Source organism: Corvus kubaryi, unplaced genomic scaffold, assembly GCF_017639235.1.
Source record: "Corvus kubaryi isolate FWS band 111438036 unplaced genomic scaffold, C.kubaryi_AGA036_p1.0 136, whole genome shotgun sequence".
Lineage (NCBI taxonomy): Eukaryota > Metazoa > Chordata > Aves > Passeriformes > Corvidae > Corvus > Corvus kubaryi.
In genome coordinates, this window is record NW_024580670.1 from 1,518,439 (window position 1) to 1,538,890 (window position 20,452).

General features: G+C 48.4%; 1 protein-coding gene across 12 annotated transcripts in view; it reads right to left on the minus strand.

Moving 5' to 3' along the window:
• The window catches only part of ITPR1 (inositol 1,4,5-trisphosphate receptor type 1), a 160,363-nt gene that overhangs the window by 53,772 nt on the left and 86,139 nt on the right, over positions 1 to 20,452 (minus strand). For 7 of the 12 annotated variants that reach the window (XM_042013414.1, XM_042013385.1, XM_042013421.1 and 4 more), the window contains 6 exons: positions 19,648 to 19,759; positions 16,175 to 16,201; positions 7,079 to 7,114; positions 5,496 to 5,546; positions 1,991 to 2,123; positions 1,165 to 1,355 (listed from right to left, as the gene is read on the minus strand). In XM_042013414.1, the coding sequence (XP_041869348.1) occupies positions 1,165 to 1,355; positions 1,991 to 2,123; positions 5,496 to 5,546; positions 7,079 to 7,114; positions 16,175 to 16,201; positions 19,648 to 19,759 (550 nt within the window). The remainder of the gene's footprint in view (positions 1 to 1,164; positions 1,356 to 1,990; positions 2,124 to 5,495; positions 5,547 to 7,078; positions 7,115 to 16,174; positions 16,202 to 19,647; positions 19,760 to 20,452) is intronic. The other 5 variants (XM_042013430.1, XM_042013481.1, XM_042013464.1 and 2 more) reach the window with 2 other exon arrangements.

The window sequence follows — 20,452 nt, forward strand, 5'->3', positions numbered from 1 at the left end:
CTTTGGAGATGGACTGCAGATTTTCCTATTGATTTTCACTGGGTGAGCTAAGGAATCTGCTTCCAGCATGGATTTGTGCACAGTGGGAAGTGACTTTGCTCAATCCTTTAGCACTGGGGTCCAGCACAAGCAAAGGATCTCTCCCCGTCAGGCTGGTGCTGAGTTTGTTTTTCCTTCCAGCATGACAGTGCAAGGTTACCTGAGGCTCCCCGAGAGCTGTAAAGATGAAAGCTCAGCTTCCTCTACATTAGAGAAGAGCAGGAAATTTAAAGGCGTGACTGTCCCCCAGGAATGTTAATCCTGTCACTGCAGTTTAAGGTGACACAGGATTTTCAGCACTCAATTTCCGCTTTGTCTTTTGCACAGAAGTTTCATTCCAGAGCTTATACACAGGGGAATAAGGAGGGTACTGACTACAGAGACAGACTGAAGGAGCCCAGAGACATTGCCTGTCCTCTCAAGGGAAGCTTGCATCGACACAGGAGGTGCTGCTGTAGGGATCTACTGTGTGCTTTAACCACAACAGTCAGTTATAACTGGCCAGGACTCAGCCCCACAGACAGATTGCAAACACAACACGTGCAGAGCCAAAAGAATAAGATATCACATACTCAATCATCTTTGTATGCAAGTTTTGCTGGAATAAGGTTTTACTTTCCATTTGGAAGAATGTAAGAGCTCGTTGGTGTGTGTTCATTAATCCACACCAGGGACAATTTTCATTTAGGAGAATCTAATCCTTACTGAAAACATGGAAAGGAAGAACAGTGAGACTGCAGGAGAGCAGTGGTGGTCTGGAGTTTACCATACGCTTATTTCAAATTCCAGTCTGAAATTTAACAGCTCATTGTAAAAGTCCCTGAGCACACTGCAGTTGCTTAAGTTATTTGTAACAGCAGTCAGTAACTTACCTACAAATCTGTTTTATTATACATTCCTCTATATTGCCCTGGGAAAACACCTCAATTACCCAGTGCCCATGCAAACATTTAATAAGTTCACTTTTGCATGGCAGACACTAATATTTCCCTTAATTACAGGTCAAAGATCATTCAGTCATTTCCCCTCCCACCTCCTTAACTCTCTCAAATTTCCTGGATTTCATAAAAACATTTCCCTTCCCGACACGGTTCAGTCACAAGACAGAGTTTTCCATTTCCCTACCTGTATCGTGGTGTTCCCACCTTCCAGCAGGGCAATGGCCAGCAGGATGCTCTCGTGGAAGACTCTGTCACTGGTGGCATTCATGATGAGATCTATGACCAGGTTGGAAGCACCTTCTTTATCCAGGTGACACTGGACATCTGCCAGGCTCATCTCCCCTCGGCTCATCGAGCTCGACCCGGAGCTTCCTCCTATAAAGGTGATCATGAGAAACAGGTTGGCACTGACCCCAGGGGGATGGCAAAGCCAGGCTGGACAGGGTTTGGAGCAACCTGGGATAGAGGAAGGCATCCCTGGCTCATGGCAGGGGTTAGAACAGGATGAGTTTTAAGGTTTCTTCCAACCCAACCCATTCTGCGATTCCATTAGTGACTTTTCTAGCAACGGCCTCAAATTACATAAACTTCACTGTATAGCTGACTTCAAATGGAATTTTTGCCCATCCTACCACACAAACTCTCAGCAATACCACAAAATGCTTTTGTTCCAGACACAGTTAGTAATCTGACATCCTTACGGGCACATTTCTTAGACGTTATTGCAAACATTAAATTGATCAGTATTTCCAAGTACATTTATTCAAAGCAACGTCACAAACGTCAAGCCAACCCAAGGCAGTCACTGGAAAGTACAAAGAGCTCTGTCTGCTAGTTTTGTCCTCAACTGCAGTCACCCACGTGGACAGTTCTACTTTTTTTAGGAGTTCAGAGGAAGAACCGTGAGGGAAAAACATCCTGATTTCAGCTGTGAGGTGCTGATTTGCCAGGAATACAGAGCCCCAGAGCATGGGAAGGGCAGCCCCAGGGGTGAGCAGAGCATGTCCTACCTCCCGGGCCGGCCTTGCCGGAGCCGCCGGCGGACAGGGGCCCGTTGCCGAAGGTGGTGAGGCTCTCGCGCCGGCCGGCCGCTCGCACGTTGCCGTAGTAGCGGTTCACCAAAACCTGCCTCAGGGCCTCGCCCTGGAGTCAAAGAGCAGAAGGAAATCAGGATGGGAGCTCCGCGAACAAAGCAACCACCCACGTTCATTGGCAGCAGGGCTGCTGTTACCAGTACCCTTCTTGTGGTGAGGGAGAGGGGAATGAAACCCTGGAGAGTTGGAAAAATCCACCGAGCAGCTCCCAATGTGCTGGGGCAGGCTGCAACACGGAGGGGTCTCACGGGGCTCAATAAGATGATGAGTTCCCCCATGCAGCACAGAGACAGCTGCAGCTTAGGTTTTGCATAAAGCTTTCTAGACAGATTTAATTTTCAGAAAGTTTTGCTTTAATTAAGTTCTATTGTCTCAGCCTTAAATGCAAGAAAGTTGCATCTGTACAGCACCAACACAAAATCAAGAGGTGGATTAGAGGAAGAGGAACATTGGAAATGATTCTGTGAGGAGCAATCCCATCTCCTCACACCTCTCCTGTTTTGCGATCCCACCAAGCCCCTAGGGCTGTGTGCTCTGTTGTCCCTCCAGCAGCAGCTGACATGATCCACCAGCTGCTGAGCGGAAACCCAAGCGATCCCGCTGGATCCCGGCTCTTTGTTCCCTGCTGGCAGGTGCCCGAGTCACGCCAGCCCTCCCATCCCATCCCAGCACACAGCAGGTCCTCACATAACCCCAAATCCTGGGAGCACTGGGAGCTCTGGCACAGCCCCCAGCACAAGCCAGCGGAGATCCAACATCTCCAGGTGGAACGTCACCCCACTGCTGTCACTTCAGCCTTCACAGGAATTCCCAGGAATTCGGGGAGCCGGACAAAGCCAGTGGCACTGCCAGCGGCGACAGCACACAAACACCACATGGGGATTAAGGGATTTTTGTAAAGTCTTTGTGCACAAAGGAAAACGGGATTATTGTCACCAGGAGCTCCTGCCCTGCTAACGGCAGCGTGGTTACAGCAGCACCAACCCAGGACAGTGCTGCAGAGGGGAGGGAGTGGCTTTTCTGGGGATTCAGAAAATAGACAATAATTTAAAAAAAAAAAAAATTGATCTAGCCAAAAATAATTTCATGTTAAAAATATGTCCAATGAACTAAAGCATGTTATTTTTAATTCTATTCACAAAACTTGTGTTTGTCACTGATTTTCAGTTGTATTTTAAATTAAATTGGTTGTCTGACTACAGATTCAAGATGGCATTTAATACATTAGCTGTCATAAAAGTGAAGTCTTTTCAAACTTTCACAGGAGGCCTTTAAAACACAAGTAAATGGAACAACATAAACATGCATTAATTGGCTTGTACAGAACTCCAGCCCTGCTGCAGTCCCACTGATTTGATACACAGCTGGCACTGAGAGGGTCACTTCAAGAAATCCTTACACCCCAAAAGAAAAAAGACAAAAGCCTGTCTGATAATCAGGTTCTTCACCAAATTTCAGAAATCACTTCCACAGGGAGAAGCCCAACACACGCCTGGAGCTGGCAAGGGATCTCTGCCCTCCCCACAGGGCTGGGGCTCAAGTCAGGGCTCCCACTGCCACCCTGTCACCACAATCCAGCAGCATAGAAATGGTTCCTGTGGATTATCAGTGTGAAAGCTGCAGCACGGGAGCTGCATTTTATGGGATCAGATGGGGAGGGAGCAAGTGTCAGGGAACAGGATGTAAAGTAAACACGAAGTCAGTGTTCCAACCAGCTGCTTCCAAAAGCTCCCAAACAATAGAAAAAAAAAGGGAAATTCCTGTGGAAGCAACAGCAGAAGGAGATGAGCACTTCTCCAAGGGGCACAGGCTTCCCATCACCACTTGGGCCAAAGAGTGAACATGTGGGGCAGGCAGGAGACAGCTCAGAAGCTCCAGCAAATTCCCGTCCCAGAGGAGCTCCTGCGACTGCCAGCAACATGAGAGTGTTTAGCACACGAGGCAGTGCTGTACCCACCTCCCTGCTCCCAGCCTGGCAGGTAGGGGAGGCTACGTGACAGAACAAGGCCAAGCCAGACAGAAAAACCCTGAACTACATCTTCCTTGTACATGTGCACCGACTAGAAAGGCAGCTTGACACCCAGATGGGCCCTAGGACACAAATGGTTACAAGGGAGCTCTCACATTAGCTTTCTCCTCCTCTGTTGAACTAACTGGCAGCCATCGTGTCAGCTGGCATTTAATCAGTAATTTCTACCACTTACTACACAGATAACACACAGCCAGCCTCAAGAACAGCTGCTCAGCAAACTCCACCTTGCCTGAATTCAGGAGGGCAACCAAAGCTCCTGGAGCTGCCCCCAGATTCTCCTTCTGGCCCCTTGTGGAGCAGGAAGTGATTTCTATTCTATGGTCAAAATAGTTGGGGCGAGCGGAGAGCTGACCAGGACAGACCTGCAGCACCTCTGGTGCCTGTAGGTGTTGTGTATCCAAAACAAGACAAATCACCAGAAAATACAAGCAGGAACAAGTATCAAGCAGTGCTTCTAGTCAGAGTGTGCTGGTCCATGGTTTCCCAGGTCTGGCAATACACAGTCAGCAGCACTTCACATTCTAACTAGGAAGAAAAGCTTTAGTTCCCACAAATTTATCCAAACCCATGGTATCAGCTAAGAAAATATGAGCATGTGATCAAAGTAAAAGGGAGAAAATATAAGCGGTATTTAAGAAATGTTCTAATTAATTCAGCTGCAGTGCTTGGCTCCAGAACAGCTCTTTAACCATCCTGTTAGTGCTGTGCACCACTTTGATGAGGGCAGTGTGCAAACAAATATCAGATGTTTGGCAGTAACCAGAAAAATCAAATATGGTACCTAGAAAAAAACCCAACAGTGTCCAGTTTCATCTGCATTCACCACCAGGTAAAGTAAGAGTGAGTCACACAGAACCATCACTGTACATGTACCAGCAATGCAGATGCAACACACAACTCTAAGCGGTATCAGAAACCTGTTACAAGCTTTAAAACAGAGCACCTTTGATATTTTAGGGTGAAGCAGTTGTAAGTTGCTGCTGTTGTGTTCCCAACTGCAAGAGCAGAAGAAATGGAGAAAGGGACCAACGATGCTGATTGTGCAGCTTGGCTGGGTACAAAGGGGTGGTGCGGCCAGAGGAGCCAACTCCATGAGCACTGATTAGTGTCAGCCCACAAGTGTCACCACCCAAGGGCAGTGTTCTGACAGTGTGAATGGAGCACACCAGGGCCTGAGTTTAATTCGGAGCAGCCAAGCACTCGTCCCTTCCATGTAACCCCAGAGAAGGGCTCCAGCACCTCATGCTGTAAATATGGCTCATTTTTTAGATCTTCCAAGAGCCCAACAGCCAGCACTTAACCCCACAAGCTCCTTACATGACTTAGGCTTCGCTGTTTACAAGGGAAAGGTAGAGATTAGTTCTGAATGTGCTTGACTGCTGTACATACCCTTCTATGGTCCTCCAGTTGCCTCTGTGGTAGACTTTGATCAAGCTCCTGCTGTGCGTGCAGAAAGTTCATTTTAAAGCAGAACAACACTCAAGAGACACCAACATCTTGGCACTCAGGGGAATATTGGGGAAGTCACAGCTCGATGCAACAGGGGGAGATGAGGGAGATGGACTCACAAGCCATCGAAACAGGACACCTGCCCTCTGCCAGCCCTGACCCCTCTGCTCTGCCACCCTCACACACCCCCCTGGCATGCACGTGTGCCAGCAGTCCCGGGTTCTGAGGAAACACAACGTCTGTCTGGTGTCACAGCTCCCAGGGACACACACAGGTTTTCGGGGAGCTCAGCCCACGCATGCCCATGCACAGACACAGATACACCCCCCCAGCCCACTGGACACACACTCTGGGGGTGAGGGGCTCCAACACATCCCACCGTGGTCACTGAAACTCATTTGAGACGGGGGAGGGCCTTTGGAACAGCCTGGGGGGCTCCCTTCCAACTCAGGGACGTCAGTGGGGAGTCACTGAACAGAGCCCCTTGGCACGTGCACATTTTCCAATCAAATCTCTCCCATTTCAGACATTCATTTTCAGGAATGCAACTCCCACTTTGCAAAGCTGAAGCACATTGAGGTTTTGCTGCTTTAAAGCATCTGAAAAGGTGTAGAATAACTGTTCTACACAGGGACCCAGCAGAAACCAGGAGCCATCTCCCAAACATCTCAAATCCATTCGATGACCACTCAGAGTTTTGGGTTACATTTAAACACTGTTCCACAAAAATTACAAATACAAAGGTCTAAACCACCACAAACATTTCTTTTTCTACATGATTTCACATTTATAATCTTCACAGCTCAGAGAATCAACACTCTCCCAGATTTAGACTTCCATGCTGTTTCACTTAGGTTTGCACTGATTTGGCACCAGTTGTACAATGGACCAATGCCATGTCTGGATGTCCCATGAATTTCAAAGGAATTTAAGATTTGATAAATTTTCCTGCCTTCTTTTTGGCAAATAATCTGCTTTATGCACATAAAGGACATGTTCCCACATATCCAGTTCCCCTAAAACCAGTGACCTTGACAATATGCAGTGATCCTGATCATCCACTGGGCCATTTTAAATGGGACACCAGTTGCTCTGGAGTTATGAAGCTTCCACTAACAACTTCTGACACCTCCCTTTCTTTTAAGCATTTAAGTTTTTAAGTACATGAGGCAAAGGGAAAACCAAATTCTGCATTAGGAGCCAAAATGAAGTCTCATTTTGCCAATGCACGAAAATTTGAGAGGAGACCTTTCCCAGTGCCACCCTTAAAGCATAAGGGAAATGGCTGAAAGGAACAGACTTAGGATGAGTTTACTTTTTTTTTTTTTTTTTTTTTTTGTGTTTTCAGACTACCATGCTGATGCTGTATCGGATTAAGGGACTTCAACAAATCTGCTCATTTCCACTGTCTAACACCACGCAGGAACACACATTTCACAGGGGTTTTTACCAACAAGACACTCCACTAGGACTACTGAGACACCAATATTTGTGTGCTGTACAAATATAGGTGGCTGACACACCTCTACAGGGCTCTCCGTTTCTGGAGCTTGCGGCAGCTAGTTGAAAGTAAAATGCAGAAAAATTAGTCATCCCTCCAGAATCTTTCATCCCAACAGCAATCCAGTGGTCAACAGTGAGGGGAAGGGAGCTGGCAAAGCACTTGACTTCAGCTGAATCATCACAAATGAATTGTAGCTGTAATTACTGTTTACACCCTCCCACCCTGCTCCTGAAAGGGCCACATTTGGAAAATTTTGCAGGTATGCTTTGAACATCCCAAACTGCTCTGCATGAACTCAGAGGCACAAGCAAAGAAATGTAATTGCAGGTGCCCAGAGCACTTTTGGGGACCACACGCCCAGGATCCGTGACTGGAATGCTGCACATCCATCCCAGTGGGGAGGAGGAGGAAGCCAGGGCTGCGTATCACAAAGGCAGCAGCCTCATAATTTTAGTTTAAAAAAAATGTATTCTGTGGATTCTCATCTATAAACATACTTTTCTCATGATGAAAGAGATAAGGTACAGCACCAAACAGGAACAATGAAGTAAGGGCCTGAATGGTGACAGCTTTTTAAATTTAAAATGCTGATCTTCAACTGGAACAGATGAAGACAAGTAACTTTTATCTAGCTGAGCACAGACACACAACAGAGAGGTGAACATTCAAACTCAACTGCTGATTTAATTGTGGGGAAATTGCTGTAACTTCCCAGGAGCAGACACCAGGAAATAACACATCCACAATCCTGTAACCCCAAACTGAGCCACGCACTCATGGCCACGTCTGCCCAGAGGCCGCAGGGATGGACAGACCAATGGAGCACAGACTGGGAGAGCAAACCAGGATCTGCTGCAGCCTGGGGAATGCCCAGCAAAGGGAGAGGGAGGCCACAGATCCAGGAGTAGGGATAATGAGACTCCACTTCCCAGGAAGGAGCCCCAGGAGTGAGCGCTTCTCCCGCCGTGCTCCACGAGCAGGGGCTCCTTGGCCAGGAAAAACCCTTCTCCATTCTCCTCCTAAGGGCCTTTACTCCTGGCCAGCTTCCACGGCCTTTGGTAGTCGCTTCCTTGCATTGTCACCACTCCTGGACATGTCTCAAGCATGCAAACTCCTTCCCTGGCCAAATGGAAGCCGTGAGGACTTAATCCAGAGGAGCACAAGTGAGCAGGAAGCAGCTCGTTCCTGCAGAGGAACACACCGTCCCTGCCCTGCCCGCTGCTCCCAGGCTGCACCCGTGTCAGGTCACGGGGAGCCTGGGCACATTGTCCCGACTGCAGCACTGCCTGGGGCACAGGAAACATCCCTGCCTTCTCCAGGAGCCAACAGCAGCAAGGAAACTGGGCCTGTTCCCCTGCAGGGGAAATGAGGTCCCTTCCTCCAGGGGAGGGGAGACTGGAGCTGACAGGTCAAGTGGACATGACTGCTGGACTCAGGATTCCAAACAAAAGTTTACTTCTGGCACTGGCAGAGGTTTCCCAAAGAAACTGGATGATTTTCCATCCCTTCAAGTGTTCAAGGCCATGCTGGATGGAGCTCTGAGCAACCTGGGCTAGTGGAAGGTGTCCCTGCCCAGGGCAGGGTGTGGAACTGGATGAGGTTTAAGGTCCCTCCCAACCTAAACCATTCTGGGATTCCTGGGCTGATAGCTTGACCCCATTTCAACCAAACATACGTGTACATTTTGGGGTTGAAAAGCAGCACAGATGAAGAATCAGCACAAAATTAGTTTGCTCTTTCCCAAGCTAAAATTACATATTCCAGCTCACAAATTCCTGTGCCTTCCCTCTGTGGCACAGACAGCACACCAAAGCCAGCCCCACACACTGCCCCGGGCAGTGCCTGCGTGGATCATCCACAGCAGCACAGCCCTCAGCAATCTTCCAGTAAGAATATAAACTCCAAATCCTGAAATCATTATTCTCTGAGTCAAAAATAGGTTCAAATAGCAAAGAATCATTGAGCTATTGTTGCTGCGCTACACTTTGCACTCTCCTGTGTGCTGCAACAGCAAAGTATGACCTTATGCTTTACAAGGATTGAACAGGGTGGGAGAGCAGCCCAAAGCAGTAATTGTCCAAGATTTCTTGTGCCTCCATATATTTCAGCTCTCCAGCTATATAAGAAAGTGATAGTTTAGGGGGCAGGGGCAAGTTTGTGGAATACGAAACACAGCCAGGTGAGCAGCAGGATGCAGTGGACAGCTTTTAAACCAGAACCCAGTGGGTGGCCAGGTCAGAGTCCAACATCTGTGCTTTTTACAAGCAGTAGGGAAAGGTCCTTTCAACTTGCTGTGCAAAGCCTGTCTTCCTTTGAAGTTTCCACTCCCCCAAGGCTGGCCAATAAACCACTCCTCATGAGCCATGACTGGAGATGTACAGGAACTGACCCTCTGGTGACCGGAATGCTTCCAGCATCCGTTTCCCCAGCACAGGCCACGTGTGCTTCCCAGAACGGACTGTCTGACTCAAGAGTGGATGTATCACCACCAGAGCACGTGACAGCTCCAGGGCAAATTCACTACATCTCAATTTCTGAGATACAGATGAGCTTTCCATCCTTTTTCTTTACAGTTTGGAGGAATTCACCCAAGTTTTATTCTAATTTGCTTTCAAAACAACAATCAGGATGAAACTTATCTAATCCTTCCTTCACAGAAATTCAAACTACTACTGTGATGGAGTGGAAAAGCAGAAGGATTTTCATTCAGGTCTGAAGCATCAGAATTGCTTTTCTCCATTTTTTTTTAAACTCAACTATGCAATAAACACCCAGACCACTGAGCACTGAAAAGGCTTGAAATGCATTTAAAAGGCTGGTGGAGATTCCAGTTCACATACCGGGCCTGCTCCAGAGAGTGGCTTCAGCAAAACAGGCTGGAAAGCATCACACATTGTAAATAAATGAGAGGGAAATAATCTTATCAGAAACCCCCCATGTTTGTGAGAGCACACAAACACACATTCAAAAACCTGGTCCTTCTCTCTTCAGCCTCACCAGACTTTGGAATTTTGACAAAATAATGGACAAACGAGCACAATTCCAAGCACAAATCTCCTACGCTTCAGGCTGCCCCGGAGTTCAAAGGACTGAGAGGTGACAAACCTCAGACTGCTGAACTGCTGACACTTTCCAAACTTCCACACAATTCCTTCAGGTCTTTCTCCAAACATCCCTCTCAATGGGACAGGAAGGCAACCAGCTGGTGCAAGGCAAGAGTAAACTGACACCTGTCCTGGGAGGTCCTCACTCAACACTGAGCTCTTTGAGGAAGCTGAGCCAAACTCCATGGATTTGGCTCCACAGATAACACAGTGGTGAGGAGTGGGATGCCCTGGGCCATGCAGGAAGTCGGGTTCAATCACTGAGAGGTCCCTTCTGGTCCCGAAATCTGTGAATTCAGGAACTGACCTAACTCCGTGCATATGGCATCTTATTACTGGGGTGGCAGGAGGAGACATTTGGCAGAAAGAAGGAAATAAAAAGGGAAAAACACAGCTACAGAGTCAGCCAAATAGCACATTAAGCTTTTGATAGCCAGGCTTTACATCCAGATGCGAGGAACTGGAGTGAAGATGTCAGCTGAATGTTATTCTGAAGCCTCTGCCTCGGCTCCTGCACTGCTATCTCCAGCATCAGCTGGAATTCCAGTGGGAATGGCTGTTCAGATTGAGTCCTGCAAGTCCCTTTCCACTTTTTCCTCCCTTCTCTGAACTTCTCTGCTTTTCCCTTTGAAATACCATCAGCTCTTCCTTGAAAGGCACACAGCAAAAGCAGCACCTTGTCTGATTTGTGGCAACAGACAAGAGCACAAATTATGTTGCTGTCCTTCATAACTCTTTAAAAATACCACAGAACTCTGTGCAGCTTCCTTGCCAAGTCCCCTTTGTAAAGCCAACACTGTTACCTTGTGGAGCTGAAGAAAAATTTGGATAGGAAATTTCTAGCCCCTGCAGATGATCTGTAGGTGTTTGTCAAACAAGCATTTGACTTGTTATCGAGAAGTTTCAGGGCAGAGGGGAATAACTGGGACCCAGGAGCACTGAACTGCTCTGACAAACTTCCCACGTTACATTTCCCCCTGTACAGACATTGCATTTTCAGGGATGGAGGCTCTCAGACCTGCCTAAATCGGGCAGAAGAAGGAGACATGGGGCAGCACCTTGTCCTGACACAGGTTCCCCAGAAGGCACGTGGGATTTTGGGGGCAGGGGCAGCCCCCCAGCTCCCCGAGCCTCCCAGCCCTGGCCTCACCACACACCCAGGGCAGGGACCCAGCTGAACATCCTCCCTCTTCTCAGGGAATGTGCAGAGACTTTGTGCACTGCCAGTCGAGGAGGTGGCAAATCTGGCACAAGGGCTGCCAGTGCCTGCACTCAAAGGTCACCAAGATCTGCCTACGGGAATGCCTTCCCTCATTTTCCAGAGTTTTCAGTGGAGAAAACATATTTTAACTTGGGCTGGGACTTTCCAGGAGCTAGAGACCTCAGTGTCTGCCCTTCAGTGGGAGTGCAACCACTTCCTCCTCTTTAAATCCGTGATCTTGCAGGACCTCTACAGTAACTGAATACAGTAAGAACTCCTTTCACAACACATTTTACAGCAGCAGTTTTAATTAACCAGTAAGATGGTATAACTATTATTTTTTTGGTGACAAGTAACTATAGGAAATGTTCCAGTCTCCTTTTCCAAAGAGCTCACCAATTCCAGTCCGTGTTAAAAAAAAGCCCAGTCCAAAGATTGCAGGATTTCTCAAGGGGAAAAAAAAATATAAAGCAGCCCACAAAAATTTATGAGTGCCTGCATTTCCTCTGCTTGAGACATAACAAGTGAAGCACTGTCTAAGTGCAAAATACACAAGAGAAATGACTGTGGAGTAAGCTCTCTGCAAGGAAAATAATTCCCAAGTGCAGCTTTCCAGCTCTGAAAAGGTTAATACACTTCCTGATTCCAATCAAAAATGCATAAAACAGCACATATTTTGCACCTTAGCCACTCAAATTTTAGTTTATCATAGATGAAGAGCAGTGAGAAGGTTAATTCAGGCAACCCCTTTGAACCAGGATCTTCAGTTCCCTTTTCACCTACTTGAAACCTCAAAACCAAAGGAAAGAGGTGAAAAAACCCCAAACCTAAACTCTACTGAGCAGGTCTGCAAGCGTATTTTACTGGATAGAGCTGCCTTTAAATGTATCAGCTGCATAAAGAAGTGTCACTACTGAAAAAACAGGTAAAACCCCAGCACAACCCTAAAAAATACCTCAGTAACTACAAGGGGAACTCCGTGTGCTTACAGAGTTCGGCTGGATTTGGTTGGATGGTTGCTGGCCCCTACCCCAGCCCTGAGGGTTGGGGGGGAGCAGCAGAGCAACCCCATTTCACCCTGGAAAATGAGGCAGAGCTGCAGTGCTGTGGGATCAGCCTTGGGAAGCAGCAGCAGCAGCAGCCCCAGGCTCGGCCGCTACCGGCACAGGCTGCGGGCCAGCGCCGGTGCCTGTAAACATCCCCAGCGCCTTTATTGGCAATTACTGCTGAAGGTCACACATCAGCAGCGGGCCTAAATTCCAGGAAAAAAAGCTCTTCTTATGTAACTGCTGCCTGAATGTTGGCAGGTGCCCAGCGGAACAGCTCACTGCAATGTGGCTGGGAGGGGAAAGAGGAATTAAAAAAAAAAAAAAAAAAAGGCAAAGTAGGCCATCTCCCAGCGCGATCGGCATCCTGCGCGTGCCACCTGCAGGTCAGCACCAACGGGGCCCTGCCTGGCAGGCGTAGAAGATTCATGGTTTCTCCACCATGGGTGTGTTTTAGTACCCAGGGCTCGCACTGCAGGTGGAAACTGGGCCACGGTGTCCCCAGACGGGGACGTCCGAGGGGAACGTCCTTCCCAGGCCGTGCTGGGCTGGCCTGGAGCACCGGGAGCCCGCGGTGCAGCTCAGCCCCAGCGTGCAGCACCGGGAAATCTGCATTTGCATCACGCCTGCACCTTTCAGTGCGTTGGGGATTGAACTGACAGCAAATTAAGCTGTTGTGCCTAATTAGAAGCAGGGTTTAGCTCTCGCTGTTGTGCAAAGCGATTCACACTTGGTGGCACTGAGGAAGAATTTACCTCTGCCTTGAGACAGCAGCACAGGTAGCAGCTCCATCAGGAACAGGATTAGAGCAGTTCCAGCCCAGGCAGGAGGCCATCAACAGAGACTCAGCCCAAGGGCTTTTAAGGACAATGCCCTGCCTTGGGGTTTTGGCTTTATCACCTGAGACACCTGCACAGAGCCAATGTCAAACACACCCTGTTGAGCTCTTCAGCTCCAGTCAGAGCCTGCAGCTCCTGATCCCATCCCATGCTCCAGCAGAGGCAAAGGGCAGCCCCGACACCACCCAAAGGCCAAGCTCTGAGCACACAACTCCCCAACACCAGGACAGAGCCAACACAACCATGGTGCAAGTGTGGTGTGACACAGTTTACAGCTGCCCACGGTTTTGCATTTCTATCAACGCTGCACCACATCTCCTTGGCAAACTGCAGTTCCTCCCTGTCCCTCCTTTCCAACACAAAGGGAATTACAGATAGACCCTCAGTAGAAAGCAAGTGAGTTAGGACAACAGCACCAGCCCTGCTGTTCCCTTCCACTCCACTTCTCCAGCATCCCAGGCCCCCCAGCTCAGCCCGGTATTGTCCGGGGCTGGTGCCAACCCCACACTCAGGGGATCTCCAGCCATTGGGTGAATTCCAGCATGATTCCCCCACTCCAAAGGACACTCCCTTCTTCACTGACAAAAACGTTAAAGAGGGTCTATCATGACTTCCTATCACAGCTTTCATTAACAAACACATGGATCTCCTGGCATTTTTAATAGCCTTTGTTTTTTGGACCCACTGCTCGCTGGGTTACCTTGCAGGACACAACTAAGATAACTCAACCTGCATAAAAAACCACCATGAAATCATGCCATAAGCAGTTACTTCAGTGGAGTTTCCCCTGAGGGAACAAGGAGCGTTTCAGCTGATCAAAACAATTTAATTGTGCATAGTTTTGACAGAAAAGCAAGATTTTTGTATTCTTTGCCCTAAATGTTTACAATTTCCAGGGTTGACAAGGGGAAAATAAGAAAAACAGAAAACCCCAGGATTTCTGAGACTTGCCAATGGCTCCAACTCCATCTGAGTCCTTTTCCTTACACAGCCAGAGCTCAGTGCTGATGGTTATACACACACCTGCTCCTTCCGTGCACTTGCTCCATCAAGGAGCAATAAAATTCCTCCTCTGCAGCCTCCAGACCAAATCCTAAATTGCTCTGCACACTCTGGCTGATTTACTGCAGGCAAAGACAGCACATCACAGCCAGAAACCAAAGGCAAAGACTTTCACATAATGACTTAATTTGCAATTAAACAATTCAACTTTCTCTCTGAAGTTTCTCCAAGCTAAAATTATAGATATACACACGTGCTATTCTGGGAAGCTGCAGCAGCACATCATCCAAAGGACCTGGCCTGATGGAAATGGTTCTGTGCTACAGGTTAATTTTTGGAAACCAGAGCAGACTGCTGGTGTGTATGCCCCAGGTAAGAGGGGAAAAAATCTGGGTTTGTTAACAACAAAACCCAGAGAAACAGACAGCAGAGCACCTCTGTAATGCCAGAAGTGTGTGTGAAGCTTGGAGACACACCTGAGATCTCATCCCAGCACAGCTCAGAGGCAATGGCAGGGGCAGGAGGTGAACTTGTGCAACAAGAAATTTGTTTTTCCAAGTCACAATCAGACTCTGGGCTGAAAGTAGTGATAGGAAACCCATGACATTTTTCTTAGGGAAGGGACCTCCAAGCCTGACTGGACCTTCAGCTCCAGCCCTAAAAGTCCTCCTGAATAAAAATACCCTCCAGGCCAACGGGGTGACGTGCACAGTATTTGTCTACTTCAGTGACAAGTAGTTTGGCTTTCAAGTCCATTTCACCAGGCAAGGTCCCCAAATATTTCATTTTCAGAATGAAGTTTACCCAGTGAATTCAGGTGATTAACATCAAAATTAACAAGTCATACCAAAAAATTGTTTTCTGTAGATTTCACTACCTACTCCACTAAATGAAGGTCAGAAATGCTTTAGACATTTTAAGTGGTTGAGCTTTGCTCCAAATAAAAGGCTGGCTTGGGAGAGAACACAGGAAACAAAGCACTGAGAGGAAAATACTTCTTTTTTCCGTGGTATTTCAGTAAAATAAGGTGCCAGTCAATCACTTTCTCAGTATTATACATTTATGCAAATTCCACGCCCACACCAGGGTTTTTTTGAGCTGATGAGGAAGTTGCACAGCAGAGGCAGCTCAGCTCCCTCCGCCCTGCGCTGCTGCCCCGACCAGACACTTGGCTTGTCAGAGTCCTTGGAAAGCTTCATTTCAGTTAAACTCCAAGTTTTCCCCCAAACAGGGCTTTTCTGCCTGTGCCAGCATGGACACAGCGCAGTGCCAGCCCCGGGGTGATGCAGGAAGCTTTTCACCCAGAAATAGCTTCCCAAGACACCGATTCCACAGGGTTATGCACCACCCATCCCACTGCCTGACGTGGCTTCACACCCAAACCTGACTGAGAGGCACAGGAAGGGCACTGGAATGTTCTCACGAGCTGCAGGACTGTCACCTTTTCGGGAAAAGCAGCAGCACGATTTCTGCACGAGGACCTGCCCCTCCCCAGTGCCACCTGCACCCCTGCTTCTGCATGGACACAACTGAACGTCACTATTTAGTTTTCCAAATAAAAAGAAATAACCCCTTCACATATGACACAGGAATGGTGGCTAAGTGCTAAATGCTGACTGCTTAGAGCAGCTCATCCTCCAGATCTGATCCTAAACTCCACAGGATCTACCACGGCACCAGCTGATTGCAGACTACCAAAAATGATAACTCCATTTGGATTAATATTCCAAGTAACGACACACGGAATTGGTTATGGTAACTATTCCCAGGATAGACACACAGCAGACTGAAAACTTCACTAATTCACTGACACAGGCACACAAATCAGAACGCTCAGTGCTGCAGAGACAGGACAGATCACAGGGCTACTGGTAAAACAAACACCGTAGAAACAACACTGGAGAAAAGAAATAAAATTAAAACCTCAGCATTATCCAATTCAATGGTAATCTGCCGGGAAAGAAAGAAGGGGAAGAATTGAAAGCAAGGATTAGTAAGAGAAATGACACATACATTTCATGTTAGGATCTTATAAATCATTTAACACTTTAATGCTGCAATCCAACATTATTTCTGCAGTGGGCACGAGGAACATCTGCCAGCGCCGGGTTAGGGAACAGACGCTGCTGGGAAAGCTGTGCCAGGGAGCTTGGGAGGCAGGATGTGCCCTGGCTTTGTTCCTGTGCCAGTGACAAACCACGTGGGCTGGCTGACCTGGAGCCAAGGACTTCACCCTCGGGCACGGGCACGGGAGTGTCACAAGCTGTGAGCAGCAGTGGCAGTGGAGGGGCTGCATTTCCACTCTGGGGGGAAAAATGGAGCTTTCCTATCCAAGTCCTGCAGAGCTGAGGCGAGTCAGCTGGTAGGCACCCGGAGAGACGTGCATGAATGACATGTTTCAGCACAGTGAAAAACTTGGGTCTAGCCTACACTGTCAATGTAGTGCAGTTTTGTGCCTATTAAATACTCCACAGTATGCTCCCCGTCACTGAGCCATCCTGAGCGTGTGCCAAGCGAGGAGTCTTTAGCAATATGTAAAAATTTGAGCCTTCCCACAGGCTTCTGTACATCTGTGCTCTCCCCACGGGTTTTGCTCGCTGCTGAGGAGCCCCAGCTGTGGGACCTGGGTGACAGGAGCACACCCCTTGTCCTCCCTGCACTGCCCACCTTCACCAGGGACACAGGCCAGGAGGGTGAGGTGTTCTGTGGGCTGGGAGATCCAGCAGGAGAGGAGGAGCCCCATCCTTATGTAATTCAGGTTGTTCCAGAGAGCACCACGTGGTGCTGCAGCAGAATCACAGGCGCTGCCAGAACTGCCCCGGCGCTCTGTGGCTGGACATGGGTGGGGAGGGACAGCTGAGAGCCCTGGGAGAGGGACAGCACACGGGGTGACAGCTCTGCACTGAGAGGGGTTCAAATGGGCTGTCAGGAAGAAACCCTTCCCTGTGAAGGTGGGGAGGCCCTGGCTCAGGTTGCCCAGAGAGAAGTCCTGTGACTGCCCCAGTCCCTGGAAGGGTTCAAGGCCAGGTTGGAGCACCTGGGGCTATGGCAGGGATGGAACTGGGTCATCTTTAAGGTCCCTGGCAAGCCAAGCCATTCCATGGTTCTGTGCTTGTGAGGTCAATAAGCTGCTCACAAGGGTAAGTTCTGCCACCTCAATGCGTGGAACCCACGTCTATGTAGGGACTCCAGGACTTACAATGGGGTTTTTACAATGTAAGAGGGTTTTTTCCTTCTTTTTTCTGTTACACTACAGGATGATTTTGAAAACAAAAGGTGCTGCCTTTTAGGTAGCGACTAAATTCAGTTCTCTGAGTCACAAGGGAGAACAAATCCGACTGCACTGCTCACAGCCAGACAGTAAAAGCTGTTCTACTACTACTCACAGTCTATCTGTGAGCAATCAGCTGCTTCTTCCGACTCGGAAATCACTTCACAGGCAGGCATATCCTGACTCCTTATGTAACTGAGCTACTGCTTCAGAAATTAATGCTTCTGCCACACTTTGAAGATTTTTTTAGCATCTTGTGGGGTTCTCCATGGTCTGAATGGTGCAAGGTATGTTAACTGCAGCTTCTAGAAATACTGCTTCATCCAAGTTAGCTGAATAAAGTCTAAGAAACTCCTAGAAATTGATTTCCATTTTGGAAAATCTCTCAGTGGCCAACAGCATTTAAGGAAAACCCTCAAAGCCTTGACTTGGGTCTCACTGGTGTATAATATGTACAGTATGCATCACCCACTGCTTTTATTACTTAAGGTGACCTTGGACAGTGGCTCCTAGCTGTTTTAACAGGAGAGGGAACACTGAGCTGCTAAAGAACTGTGAAATGTGATCTATGGTGAACCTGTTACACCCCCAGTGCTGAACATCAGGAAGTACCAGCCCTCATTAGAGGATCACCAATCCCATTCCCAGGAGCAGACTGACTTCTGCAGGCCACAGCCAGCCCCTGCCAGGTGGGATGTCTCAGCAAAGGGACCTTGAGGAGAGGACACAAGGTGATGCCCCAGCACAGGATTTGGCCACTTGAGCAGAGAAGGACGATGTGCTCCAAGCTGACACCTGCAGCTGTGCCCTTCCCTATGAGCCTGCTCCCTCCCCATCCCACAGGGATGTGCTGCTTTCCTGCAGCTGGCTAGGGAATTCCCTCCAGCCAGTGGACTTCCTCAAAACCACTGCTGCTGCACCATGAGAAGGCCCCAGACAGCAGCAGAGCAGCAGCCGGAGCCGGGAGCTGGGCTGTGCCTGGCAGCACATGGGAAGAGTGTTCCTGGCAGGGCAGGCAGCACACCCCTGGCCATCCCTACCCTTCGGGCATTTTCCTGGGAGTCTCCTGCTCCCTGGCACTGCCTGTGCTCCCTGGGCGTGCTGGGAGCAGCCCACATGTGCACATGCACACCCACATGTGCCAGGCTCCCACTATTCCCTCCCCGGAGCCTGGGCACTATGTCCTGCTCCTATCTCCTGGGGACATTCCCAGCTGGCCACGATGCTCCAGGTTCCTCTGCCTGTGGAGCATCTCCCTCCCTGGCAGCTGCTACAAATGAATACTGCTGTTATGAAACACTGAAGTTTTTGCCCTTTTTTCTGTGAGTTGAGCACGAGGCAACAGCTGCAAACCCAGCTGTGGGGAAGAACCAGACTGAGACACCACCTGCTCCTGGGCATAGCCTCCCGTGGCAGTGAGAGCCCTTCCACATCACAGCTTCCCCCAGCCCCAGCTCCCCAACACCTTCACTGGAAGGGGTGTTCCTCTGTACCCACTGGGTGGCATGGGAAGAACCTCAGCTGATTAGAATTCCAGGAGAATCCCCAAATCCCAGTCTCAGCTGACTGTAGCCATTTCTAGGAACACAAGCATATGGGTGCATACATACCCTCCTGATGCAAATAAAGAATAGGTCTGTACCTACAGAAGAACGTTCTTCTCAACCAGTCAAGAGTTGTATGTAGGAAAGGGAAAGAAGAACCATGGGTGGGTGTACAGAGTGTTTCCATCTATAAATCACAACAAGATCACTCAGTTGTACACAAATTCCAATTAACTACAAAACACCCTCTTGTTGCAAGGTTACATGACCTGGTAAAGAGTCACCTAGACCCAGGAAGCAGATAAAGAGGTTATAGCCTTCATAAAAAGGTAACAAATTGATATTTTAGAGTGCCAGCAGCTGCAGGGATTAGACTTAAACTTGCCAGTCTCAAGTAGAAAAGCAACAGAAATAAGCTTAACTTCAAATATGATTTCAAAGGTATTAGTTGACTAAAAATGTTTTGTTCCTGTTCCAGCCTAGAAGTGCTTACACATACAAAACACCTTGAAAAAGCAGGAGTTTTATTTTCCTTTACTGAATAAAGACAGTGTTTAACAGGATGATGGACTGTATCTTACCTTTTCTCCATAGCCTCTATCTTTGGTCATCATTTCCCTGAGCGTCTGTAATACCTTAATGCACAGTTTCTCCTCATTCTCCTCCAGAAGCTGTTTTGTGTGCTTAATTAACCTGAAAAAAGCCATCAATCAGGTTAGTGCAAATATTCTAAAAATGGGCTAAGATACATGTGGTTATCTTCATTGGTTTATGCTGCAAACAAGCTTTATCATCACACTCTTACACAACCATTTTGGAGCATTCTCTCCAGAGCAACAACCGACAGCTACCAGGGGAAGCTGTGGAGGAACCTGCAGTCCCTGGGCAGGAAAAGAGCCAAAAACTCCCTCTGGCTGCAGGCAGCAAGGAATCAGTGGGATCCAGGACCTGATGGTCCCCCAGAATGACCACTTAACAGTAAGAAATCTATTCCACTTAAAAACCACACTGAGAGTCCCAGATGGTGCAACCTGAAATCCATCCCACCCAGCTCTTGGGACTACCTCAGTGCCCAGCTTCCATAACCTCCGTATAGAGCCCACCCCTCCAGGAGGTAATAGGAGAAGCTGGATCTGCTTTGAATTGCCCTCCTACATGACCCTGTAATCTTTCCCCTTCCTCCTCTCTAACTGTGCTGATGCCCGTGACAACAACTGATCCTGATGTGTTCACCCTCACAAACATGACTGGGCTGAAGGCAGGTATCAATAACTGGGATCAGCTCAAAACTTAATTCTTTTGTACAACTGCTCAGGACATTTACATCCTGCAGCAAACGGATTTTTAAGCATTAGCTGGGAGAACATATCAACCAGTCTTTCCCCC